This window comes from Cucumis melo, chromosome 2 (assembly GCF_025177605.1).
Source record: "Cucumis melo cultivar AY chromosome 2, USDA_Cmelo_AY_1.0, whole genome shotgun sequence".
Classification (NCBI taxonomy): domain Eukaryota; kingdom Viridiplantae; phylum Streptophyta; class Magnoliopsida; order Cucurbitales; family Cucurbitaceae; genus Cucumis; species Cucumis melo.
The window spans coordinates 24728158-24741177 of NC_066858.1; the positions used below are offsets into that span (position 1 = coordinate 24728158).

A 13020-nucleotide genomic window follows, 5' to 3' on the forward strand; every position below is an offset into this window, starting at 1 on the left:
TGTTTTACATCTTAACAAATTTACACCCTATTAAATAAAATAGGTTGATGAAACATATTTATGACTTCAACATATTTAGTTTTAATAGTGAAAAAAACAATGGAAGAAGAGAATGAAAAAAAGAACTTTGAGAGTAATGTACAAAAGAAGATATTGAGAGAATAAGAACAAGAGAATGAAAATTAAAAGTTAATTATATTACCATTTCTGCAATATTAAAAAATTGTATAATATATTCTTTTAATGATTCTTAATTTGCCATCTACCATAATTTTCCTAAACGATAGTGCTCCAAGTTTGTTGATGAATAATTGATTCACGATAAGAGATTCATCATGGATCTTAAGATAGTACAATCCTTCACACCTCTATTCAAAGTAACAGGTTAGATCAACGAATGAAACCTTTAAAGAGAGAGAATAATGTAAACCACCAGATACTTCAAGTTATGTTTTGCACATTTTATTTAAGAGTTTTAAATTGGGGTTGGCCACGATAACTCCTCCACACAATTCATAATCTTCGATTACATTTTTGACATTAAGCCTCAAGCTAATTCATCCTCTCTAATCCTTCTGAGGAATATAGTATTTAACCATCACTTTCTTTTTAATGTTGAAAATTCCCACAGTTCATTAGACATTGGAAAGGGGTGGGATTCAACCATTTGGGAAGAGCAGAGGAGAAGAAAATTATCTTTTTTTCCTTAAAATTTTTAAATGTAACATTAACAACAGTAACAAAGTATATAATAAATTAATCTGTGTAAGCTACAAAAAAAGTTGGTCGTATTATAGACCTACTGAAGCATTTCTGAGAATGCAGAATGCAAGCATTGCTAAGATTGGGGGATGGAGACGAGTGATTTAGATATTCATTAAAATAGACATTAGGACTCATTTAGAATATTAAACAAAACATTATGGTTTTGCAAATTTTCTTCAGTTTCAGAACTGACAAAGTTGCCATGATTTACAATGAGAGTGATCTCAAACAGTGTTTCTTCTTCACACTGTGTAAGCTTGCTGAATTGTGTCAATGTCAAGTCCTTTCAGCCTCACCACTGATTCAACATGGCCTTTCAAGGTGTGTAGTTCCCTCAACCTGAAGCAAATATAGCCCAAGAGCAACACTAAGAAAGGAAGCATATTGAAACACTACCATCCTAAGAGGATTAGGAAATTAACCATCTTGATGTCGTGTCTTGCAAAGGAAAGAAAAATGTATATCTGAACAGATAGATCTTCAGGTTCGGTGCATACCTTGCAATTTCAGCTCTCCTTTTGGCTTCTTCAGCCATCTGATTGAGCTCGGTGAAATGAGTTCGGTCGTGGAACATTTTGGCGTCAGGTGCTTGCAATCCGTGTAATGTTCTTTGCGCATGAGCCCATTGTAGCTCCCGTTGTTCCTTCCCAAAATCCTTTTGTCTCGTGAAGGCAATCTACATGCCAAGAAATGGCTCGGTCAGTGACGCAATAAATGGCAAAATCATATTAAGTAACTCAGCAGGAAGAGAGAGATACCCTCTGTTCAATAACAAGATCCCAAGCCCTCCCACTCAAAGCATATCGTATAAAGAACTTAATGAGATCAAGTGGGATGTAAAAGATAATGTTGTAAAGCCAGATAACACCAGCCCAACCCCATCCAATTCCTTCAATGGCAGCAAAGCCCCAGTTTGCATAAACCGCAATTAAAGTAGCAATCTGTTCAAGAGGGAGAAATACCAGTTCAGTTCTAATCATAACTTTGGATACAAAAATCTGTACTGAAGTTTAATGAAAGCCCACTCACCAGCTGTGCAACCAGAAAAGCTGCAACCAGTAATAACCCAGGACGTTCCACATAAGACCAACTTCGAGAGCGAGTAACAAATATGAGAGCCTGACTTATAGTGCTTACTTGAAGATACACTGCTGAGGCCAGTTTCCTTATGTCATCGTGAGCAGTTTTCTCGAGAGTTGCTACCCCAAAGACTCGCTGAAAAACAAGCAAGTAAATCAGCTAAACAATCTAATAGAAAATCACTAGTTGTAAGAATAATTGACAAGATAAAACAATTGTTGACCGTGAACACTATTCATATAGTTCTAAATGCTATATTTCGAAGTACGGATGCAGCTATCTTACTGGAAAAAAGTTTGTCTTATAGGCCGCCCAAAAGAAGATAACAGTCATCATTGCCAAGTAACCGCCAAGTATAATGCCAGTTGTGAAAATTTCAGCCAGTTTCCAGCTATCAGGCAAAGGAGACGGTTTTACTCTATCCTTTGAAATCGTCATTATTGTACCTATTATCACAAAGTTTCACCAATTAATCAAAAAAGTCTTCGCATAGTTAAAGTGAGAAGAGAACTAGAAAAACATGTCCTATTTGCTCCTGCAACAAGTCAATTATCTTTCAAGAAATTCATTCAGACCAGAAGCTGCATCAATTAGTATTTATATCCTTGAATGATATTTGCTAATTTCACACATCACAAGGAGATATAGTTGGTTGGCAACTTGCAGTGTCTATGGCCTAAATCTAAGAGTAGACTCACTCAGTGGCAAGTATATGATGCTGATGGTAATGAATTTTAAGGAAAAGAAAATATGAAGTACGAACCATCATTGAGAATGGCAATGATAAGCACCATAAATGGTGGGAAGTCAAATTTCCATATGAGAGCCAGCAACATGAAACCAAGCTGTTCACAAGAAACATACAAAATGAATACATTTCTAGATCATGATAGCAAATGATCCTTGAATGAATGGATTAACAAAAAGAACATCGAGATGACAGGAATTTGAATCTGAACAGAATCACCATTTACTTACCACTATACGAATAGTGATCGAAACTGCATATATCTGGCCACATAAAGAAATTTAGTAAGTTATCATCACAAACCTCTTCCATAATAATAAGAAGAAAATCAGAAGAAAAATAATTGAAACTGCACATATCAGCTTCAGCAAGCATCATCACATACCTCTTCCATGCTTTATTTTAAAAATTAAAAATTAAAATGGAAAAAAAAAATCAGAAGAAGACGAAGATCACTATACAACAACACATACTTGAATTTTGTGGAAGTGCAGTTGAGGCAATGTGGAGAATAATTTTCAAGAGAGAAATGGAGCAAACTTGCTTACAGTGTAATTTTTCATCCTCTGAAAGATAGCACGGCTGGTCAAAACAGCACTAATGATAACACTCAAACCAGGCTCTGTAAGGACTATGTCTGAAGCACTGCGAGCAGCATCTGTAGCATCAGCGACAGCTATCCCTATGTCAGCTTTTTTGAGGGCAGGAGCATCATTTACTCCATCCCCAGTCATTCCACAGATATGTTTCCTTGCCTGCAGGCGCTTTACAATCTCATATTTGTGCTCTGGATTGAAACAATATCAATGAATCAATATGAGCATATATTGTAGTAGTGCATGAATATCATTACTTCAAGAACACGAGATCTTAGAAAAGAAGAAAACTCATTGGGAGATTGAACAAATACCAGGAAAAACGCCAGCAAAGCCATCAGCTTTTTCTATCAGTTCATCAACAGGTAAAGCAGCAATAGACTCATCCTTGTCCTGTCCTAGCAAAGCAGATGAGGGATACATGTTGGTTCCCATCCCCAAGCGACGTCCTGTTTCCTTTCCAATGGCCAGCTGGTCACCTAAAAAGCAAAAAGGGTCAGAAGAACCTAAACTGGCAGTCACTACTCCCAGGTTCATAACGCCAAACAGAACAATAGGCCAAACATGTTTTTATAATTTCTTTCATATGGAGAAATCAGAATATCCATCACCTAATATACCAGGTTTCCTTTTTAGCATTCATTTATGGCTTTACTCTTTAATCCAATCAAACAAAGAGGAACAGCTAGAAGCTCCATCCAAAGTAAATCAAAGGCATACAAAAAACAGGGGATATTGGCATCCACTGTAAATCAAGGCCTTAAGATAAAAAACTGTATGCATGCATGTTTAACCCCGCTTCAGCGCTAATGATGTTAACTTTCTAGACATTAACAGATTGGCTACCAAGAATAGATACCAGTAATCATCTTCACATTCACTCCAAGATTTAATGCCCTCCTTATTGTCTCTGCACTGTCATGCCTTGGTGGGTCAAACAGTGGCAGGAGGCCAACAAACTGCCATGGACCTCCAGCACTCTCCTTTCGACCATCTGGAACTTCCTGTGTGTATAGTGACAACAAAACCAGTAAAAATACATGATAAAAATAATATTAATTACAAGGGATGGTCATCAATTGAGACGCTACATACCTGGTATGCCACAGCAAGGGAGCGTAAACCTCGCTCTGCAAACTTGTCTATCACAGCATGAACTTTGCGCTCAATCTCTGACTTATTGTGTGCAAGGTTCAGAATCTAGGATCATAATCAACAGCAATATCAAGTCGAGAAAAATCAGTTTTCTCATTTCAGTTGGAAAAAAGAAATATCAATGCAACCTAAAATGGCAAATATATACCTGCTCGGGTGCCCCTTTGCTGACTCTATGCATTTTACCTTCACCGTCTATATAAGTCAATGCAGTCCGCTTATCAGTAGGGTTAAATGGAAGGAAGTGTACTTCTTGAATACCAGCACGAGCCTTTCAAAAAAAGAAAAAGAAAAGGAAATAGATGAACATACTATACTCAGGGTAGTTATATACAATATGAATCCTTGCAACAAAGCATGTACAAGTCAGTGAAACCTCTTTTGGGTCAGCAAGCATCCCAACAATGGCAGTATCAATAGCATCTTGATTCTCTGTTCTTGATGCCCGGGCTGCCATGAGAACCACAGTATCGACATCCACTCCTTTAGCAAAAACCTAAATGTTCAAGTCAGAAATTCCATTCAGAATTACTTACCATTAGTAGATTGAATGATATGTCTGTAAATAAGTTGAATATAGCTACATTTCCTAGCTAACCTCAACAAGATTTTTGTCGACAGTTAGCTTGTTTAATGTCAGTGTTCCCGTCTTGTCACTGCAAAGCACATCCATTCCTGCCATTTCTTCAATTGCAGTCATCCTCTTTGTGATAGCACCCTACAAGTAAGTATCACACTATCTCACTCATTCATATCTCATAGTTGAATTATACATGACAGGAAATCTTGAAATCCTAGCAAACCTGCTGAGATAACCTATGAGAGCCAATAGCCATTGTCACAGAGAGAACTGTGGGCATGGCAATTGGAATTCCTCCAATCAAAAGCACAAGAAGATTGTCAATTCCAGGACGATAGTCACGATCTTGGATAGGGTACATGACAATAATTTCTGTAATCATGCCCACAGCAATGGAACAAATGCAGAAGTTCCCAATTGCAGTCAAGACCTACAAGACAGGAGAGGGGGGAAAATTAGGATTGGATTCGGTCTATTTCAAAAAAATTTCAAAATGGATTCTAAATTACAATATTGCAGTTTTGTTTCCTGCTGTTTTTGTTATGAAAGACTGCCCTACCAAATAAGCTTCAGCATAAGAAAACGATAAACGAACTGTTTTCAACTTTTATCTGGAAAGATGTCTTCTAAACATATTCTCATTCACCACTAAAAAATTTCACAGTATAGTTTAGCAAAAAACTTCTTTACCTTTTGGAAGTGTCCCACTTGGTTAGTGGTGTCAACAAGGTGGGCAGCTTTGCCAAAGAAAGTATGAACACCAGTGGCAATTACCACCGCTTCGATCTCTCCTTGTTTACAAGTAGAACCAGAGTATATGCCATCGCCGGGACCTTTAGTAACAGGAAGAGACTCGCCTGTAAGTGCAGACTGCAAAATTCAAAGCAGGATTCGGAGAACTCAGTTTTTAAGGAAAACAACATGACAATTTAAATATATATATGGATAAAGTCAGCAAATATGATCTCACCTGATCGATTTTCAATGGATCCCCCTCCAGAAGACGTGCATCAGCTGGAATAATATCCCCAAGTTTGATACTTATAATATCACCAGGAACTAAAACTGACGCATCTTGTACACTCCACCTTCCATCTCGAAGAATCTTATATTAAATACATCAAAAGGAACAAAATTAAATAGGCCATATAACAACTTTTCTAAAGAGGAGGAGGAGGAGGAGGAGAAGAGAAGCGACTGCTTGGACTAATAGTTACACTGTCGCTCGAAAAAATGAAGTAATTAGAAAAGCGCAGTACCTTGGCTTGGGGAGCTAAACTGGCCATTAGCGCAGCTGCAGCGTTTCCGGCATTATTTTCCTCAATGAAACTAATTGTTGAGTTGATAAGCAGCAGGGCGATAATACCAACAAAATCCTGCCAGTCAGGAGGCTTTCCCTGCACAAGAATGTATTATGTAATCTTTGTACAAGGACATCAGGTAAAGATGAGATATACTAAGATAAATGACAATAGGAACCAAAGAGTTGAGCACTTACTCCACCATTTGCGAGTGCAATGGCCATAATAGCAGCAGCCTCCATTACCCATGATAAGGGGTTCCACATAAACCCCAAAAACTTCAATATTTTACTTTCCTGGAAAAATATTTAGGATGAGAAGCAAGACACGATTAGCACTTTAATTACCACACAACAAGATTATTAACGTTAGAGGTGAGACGTTGATTACCTTCTTCTCCTCAAGCTTGTTGTGACCAAAAATTACAAGCCGTTCCTCAGCTGCTGCTGTCGTAAGACCCTCTTTGCTACATCTCAGATTATCAAAAACCTCCTCGATGGGTATGTTTTCCTGCATTCACATGATTCTGAAAGTGAGTGCTACGGAATTACTCCCACATGAAAATAAGCAAAGACATTTGTATAGATCCATTACCAAGTCCACAGTTTCCTTCAATACAGCCTCCAAAACCTCAGGCTTCTCTCCCTTTTCTTCCATTTTCTTTTGACGCTATAACGTCAGCTCAAAATCTCCAATGGTCACCAAACACTACAAACCAAAACCACCAAATACAAGGCAAGAAAGTGTTTCCTCAGATTACCGAAATAACAAAAGGATAGGAAACCAAGTGAGAAAATCAACGGTGAAATTCTGGAGTAGAAAATGAGAAGCCCACCAGCTTCCAAAAACCAACAAATTTGCAGAAACAGAGAGCAACTGCATGTAGCGTTTAGAGTAGCAGTAGAGTTGGTTAATTAAAATAATAATCCCCCATTAAATAATCTTTATGAAAAGTGCAAAACTTCAAACCTTTCCACCACTCTAAAGAAGAAAAAAAAATGTCATTAATCTATCTAATTAATGTGGTCATTTTGATGAATTCAACTTCTATTTTCCCTTTTATATTCAAGTGGAATTTAAATTTATATGATTATTAGAACTGAGAAAGAGAAACTATATATAAGTTTACTAGACTACGTAATCAGAAAAAAGAGTAAGAACTTAAGTATAAATTAGTCAAAATAAACAACAATTCAATTTGGTGGGATCAGCTTTCCACAAAATCACCATCCTTGTTCAACTAATTAAAACAAATATTCCGAAGGATTCTAATTCATATATTTAAATCAAAAATAGGTTCAATTCTAAATTTTGCCTAATTTAAAAAAAAATAACTTAATCTCAATTATAAATATATGAATCGATTTGAAAAGATAAGCATTTAGTCTCGATAATTTTAAAATATATGGTTTAATCCCAACAATAGAATCTCTTAGATAGTGATCCATAGTCTTACTAATTTATTCCTTCCTTAAAAAAAATTTAAAAATTTATCACTAAACTCTAAATTCAAATTTTTTTAATTATAAGAAGGAAATTTACAAATTAACCATTAAAATAGTAATAATAATCTCCAGGGGATAATTTTACGATCAAATGAAAATCCATTATTGTTTTTCAAAAGAAGATAATCAAATATAAAACAATATAAATTTAAAATTTTAGTATATCTTTTGAATGTGGAGTAAATTTTCAATCCCTCTTCGAAATTCGAAAAGACATATTACTCATTATCAATAAACCCTAAACTATTTTAACCTATTTGATTTAACATTGATTTTGTTTTAAACAAAAAAAAAATTCATTTTACTCGACAACAGGTTTCGCGCACTTCTAAAATGGTCAAGCCCTACTCAAATAAATAAAACAAAAAGTAACCCAAACCCATTTCTTCATTGAAAATTCTAAACTAAAAAACAAAAACCGATTAGCTGTAGCTCTAAACAAGAATCATAATGATAATAACAAGAACACGAAAAGAAGATGATGTTAAACGGAATTGAACTCAAGATTAATAACATTTCCAGAGTTGAAGCCCACGAGAATTAAACAGAGAAGTACGAAAGGAAGAAGAAAATTATAAACACCTTGATAGACTCAAATCCCAATGCCAGATAACGATTTGCAGTAGTGCTGGTGAGAAAGATTGAGATGTCTCCGGTTGAACAACACTCTGTTACAGGTTTTCGAAGTTGAATCGCGAGAACTCGACCTAATCTCTCGCCGGAAAAATATGAACAGTCGATTCAGGCACCCATTTGAGCATGTTTCCTGACAAATTACACTGAGTGAAGTAAAGCAGAGAGGGAAGAAACTGAAAAGGCAGAGGGAGAAAGTGGGAATGGAAGAAGGTGAAGAACGTGAAGAGGGAGAGAGAGAGAGAGAGAGGATGTGAGGAGTGAAAAGCAGAGAGAGTTAAGGAGGGAAGAGGAAGTTGTGAGAGTGAGGGAGAAAGAGAAAGAGAATGAGAATGAAGGAAAGAATGAAAAGAAAAATAGGCCAGTCGTGGGCGGAGTGATAGAGAGAGAGAGTGACACCGGTAATGGTCTCCACACACAAAATTAACCAAATATATACAACACATAATTATGTATTTTTAGTTTTCCCAATTGTTACACTATACTATATCTATTATTCTTCATAGATGGAATGTTGTTATCGTCGAAGTAAACATAGTCCACTAGTAATGTATGTATGGATATTAGTTTGTTACATTTAAAAACTTTCATTTTTGATATTTATATCTTCAAACAAACCAATCATTTTATTCTTGTTTGGAAGATTTTTACAAATGTAATAATCTTGTGGTTATACATTTTAGGATCTTTTGTACGGTTCACGTTCTAGATTCAAAAAAAGAAAATCAAATGATAGATGAAATGATTGGAAAGGTCTTTTTGATTATTAATGCACTCAAATTTTAGATGTGCAAAAGATTAAAGTGGATATACGATAAAACTATATAAAGATCACAAATGTATTACAAATTTTAAATCATTTGCTACTAAAAAACTTAAGACAGTGAGTAAAAGTAAACTTAATATTCTATCGTCTAACGATAAATATAATACTAAAATGAAGCCAAACTTGAAAAAAAAAAATTACAAAACTTGGTGAAATTTTAGCAGAATGTTATTATTTATCAGTAATACGTTACACTAAATCAAGATAGGTTGCTATCTTTGTCTATCGTATATAGACATAAATAGTAGTCTATCTTGGTTCATCATATATATATTGTGATATTTTGTTATATTTTGTAAACATTTTAGTTCGTTTTGTTACATGTTACAATGTTAAAAAAAATTATATCTAACCTCTTGTTTTTATTTTATTTGCCTTTATAAGTTTTATATAATAGAGGGGTTGTCGAAAATAGAACATTTGACAAAATATTTACACTTCATGTAAAAATCAAGTGTTATGAACTGCGTCTTTTAGTAGTTTTGTTCTTTGAACGGTAGATAGTTTCACTTTTTTCTATTTTTGAAAAACTCATTTTAACTGTATAATCGGATTAAAATAAATAAAAAAAATAAAATAAGGAAGTTTGTTTATTTATATATACATATACATTTTGAGGAAACGATATTTATACATTTGAGAAAGATTGTAAAGTTATGGAAAATGGCAATGGATAGAGGTAGAGCTAAAAAATAATGAACCGCACATGCTTGCATTTACACCTTATCCTCATCCAATAACTTTATCCCTTTCCAATTCTACACAACTGCCTAACCATTAAAACTTTGGTTAACTTTTGCAAATTTCATCCAATCAACTTTCTCACAATACCCTATATTTCTCTACCCAACAATGAGTTAGGAACTAATTAGGTATGACAATTCATAACAACGGTACGTGTAATATATTATGTGTTATTTGTTATTATTTTTCAACTTGATAAAATCTAAGTATAATGAAAATAAATGTTTACAAAAGCGTGAAACGAAAGAGTGTCTAAATAACTTACGATAGTATTGGAGTTTAGCTTTGTAGATTTAGATAAATTTCATGCATTAAACTGAGTAGAGGAATCTATCACATTCATGCAGTTGGGAAATGGGTCACAAAGCATACACCCAACAGTTGATAAATGTTTTCTTTCTATAATGTAGGAAGCCGAGATTTGAATATATAGACGTGTTTGAAAAAAACGTACAATATCTATTTATACCGAATGCTCGTGTTAATGAGTTTAAATACTATTTTAGTCCTTCAACTTTTAGTTTTGGTTAATTTTGATCATTGTACTTTCAAAATATTATTTTGATCTTTTCATTTTTCTAACATTGGTTTATTTTAGTTTTTGTACTTTGAAAACGTACATTCTTATCCTTATATTTCCTCCTTTTGTTGATTTAACCTCAAAACTTTTCAAAAGCGACCATTTTGATCCATTCAAAATATCTTGTTTAAAAGATGAAAACTATTGTCATGTTTTACAAGTATAAAAACCAACGTAGATATTTTAAAAGTACAGTGGCAAAAAACGAACCAAAAGTTAAGTCATTGCATAAAACGAGAATAGTATTTAAAATCATTGTAAAACGTCGGTTTATGCTCTAAATATGCTAGATTAAGATAGTTAGGAAAAATGGTGGAGAAATCATGCCTATTTGATGTTTGGTAATCCATATCATACATATTTGTGGTTGTACCTAACCTTCAAACTCAACCACTATTTACAAATTTGGATCACACCATCTTTGATGTATGTCATTGGCTCACAATAACCCTACAATATAAACAAAATCTATTGCACCAATCAACTTTGATGTCCACTAATCCATTCATTGGTTTGAAAAAAAGAAAAATCAATATCATTGAGCTTCTAAATTTGGTGCACCCACTTGTAAATTAAAACTAAAGTAAAGGGAGTTGTTTAGATTAAAATGCCCAACTATGATTATTTAAATTTAAATTTCTCAATTTGTTTAACAAATAATATTTGAATTTATAGTAAACCTCTAAAATATAAATATGAGATCAAGTTTGGTTAAGTTTTAAAAATAGATAATAAAATGGAGAATCGTCAAAAATAGAAAGTTTGACAAAATATTTATAATATATAACAAATTTTCAAATTTTATACATTTATAGACAATAATATCATTGATAGACAGTGATAAAAATCTATCAATTTTTATCATCGATAGAATTCAAAATTTTGCTATAACTTGTAAATATTTTAATTTATTTCACTGTGACCTGCTTGGTAATCATCAATTTCTTATTTTATTGTTGTTTTTTTTTACACAATTTTTTATCCATTATTTTTCTTACAAAAAATATGATATAAACCTTACTTTGTAGCATACCCAATTTCTAAAAACAAAATTAAGTTATTGAAAGCCATTTTAATTTAATAAAAACTATCACAATTTAAAAAAAAAGGCTAAGGAATTATTTTATTTATAAAACAAAATAAAATATCTTAAAACAAAGTGAGAAAATTTGATAAAGTTTCTTAAAAGGCAAAAAGGAGAATTTAGATAAAAGGCAATGCACAACTTTTTATTCCACAATGGTTCTCCAATTTCCAAGACAATTTTTTTTTAAAAAGGCAATTTTAGTGCTTTTAAAAGACCACCCATCCTTTGCTTGCTTACATTATTGCTTTCTCTCTTTTTCGTTATTTTCTCTTTTAAATAATTAAAATATGTCGATAGACTTATAGATAAATTCTATCGTTGGTAGACTTGTATCGTAGTATAATAAATCACATTTATAATAATATAGTTTTTTATTTTAAAAAATTATCCTTTTTCGTTGTTATCCTATAAATGTTGTAGTAAAATGGAGTCTTTTAAAAAATATAACAAAACAGCAAAATATTTATACTGTATAGAATAATTCTAAAAACGGAAAAAACTCACACACACAATAGAAAATATAAAAAATGTCCCGTTAACAACGCACTTAATATATTTGGTACATGTTTAGACTTGGTCGTTTAGATTTTGTACTAAATCATTAGATTTGGGGTCAAATCTAAACTTTTTTTTTTTCAAATCTAAACTTTTTTTTCTTCAAAATTTGGTACATGATTGTTTTAATTTGTTTACGTGATCATTTATTTTTTTCAATATTATCCGATCATGTGGATTTGGCTAAACTATTTTTGTTTAATTTTTTTGCTATACAATCGTTCGTTTTCTTCACAAATTATTTATACACGATCTTTTAGAGGAGAAAAAAAAAGAAAGACGATGCACAATAAAGAAAGAAAAAAAAAAGGAAAAAAAGGAAAATAATATAAATAAATCAAATTTAGTTACTTAAATCTAAATCACCAACAAAAAAGGAAGAAAAATATGATAAAAAATAGTAAGAAAAGATATAGAAATACAAACCTAAAATATTAAAAAAAATGATTAATTCATAGGGATCTGAATATTATATTTATGAAAATTTCCTATAAGGAAATAAACTTTTATCTTAGACCGTTGGTTTATGATCAAATTAGCGACGTTCTAATATTTTTAAAAAAGAAAATATCCGATATTTAAAAATAAAATAAAGATATTTATTACTTCCATAAAGCAACCTCGGTTTGAAAAAAAATGGTCAATAATCGAGGACGTGTTAGACTGCATGTGACAACAAAGTCAAAGACAAGCTTTGAGAAATTTATGAAGACAAGAACTCCAATTTCAATTTCTAGTTGTACTTGCTTTTGAAAATTTTAAATTATATTATCATATTCTAACATGTTTAGTAGATAAGAAAATGAATATGTACAATCCAACAAGTTTGCTAGATCACCGTAGTATATATTCGTTACGTATTTAC

General features: G+C 32.8%; 1 protein-coding gene across 1 annotated transcript; it reads right to left on the reverse strand.

The window, feature by feature from the left end:
• Positions 1-727: 727 nt before the first annotated feature.
• Positions 728-8773, reverse strand: LOC103493966 (plasma membrane ATPase 3). Its single transcript, XM_008454949.3, has 22 exons — positions 8313-8773; positions 6820-6933; positions 6616-6735; positions 6423-6521; positions 6184-6321; positions 5895-6029; positions 5615-5794; positions 5148-5354; positions 4943-5062; positions 4721-4840; positions 4493-4615; positions 4285-4389; positions 4049-4193; positions 3504-3668; positions 3142-3380; positions 2824-2856; positions 2609-2690; positions 2131-2291; positions 1795-1980; positions 1524-1706; positions 1263-1441; positions 728-1104 (listed from the first exon to the last, which is right to left on the reverse strand). Exons 2-22 carry the CDS (start codon positions 6880-6882, stop codon positions 1008-1010), a joined length of 2880 nt encoding a protein of 959 aa, XP_008453171.1. The 5' UTR covers positions 6883-6933; positions 8313-8773; the 3' UTR covers positions 728-1007.
• Between the last annotated feature and the right edge of the window lie 4247 nt (positions 8774-13020).

Coding starts and splice junctions, on each gene's coding strand:
- LOC103493966 (XM_008454949.3), bottom strand. CDS start 6,882: ATGGAAGAAAAGGGAGAGAAGCCTGAGGTTTTGGAGGCTGTATTGAAG. Junction 6,322..6,422: donor TTGCACTCGCAAATGGTGGA/GTAAGTGCTCAA, acceptor ATTCTTGTGCAG/GGAAAGCCTCCTGACTGGCA. Junction 4,841..4,942: donor TCGACAAAAATCTTGTTGAG/GTTAGCTAGGAA, acceptor TTGAACATTTAG/GTTTTTGCTAAAGGAGTGGA.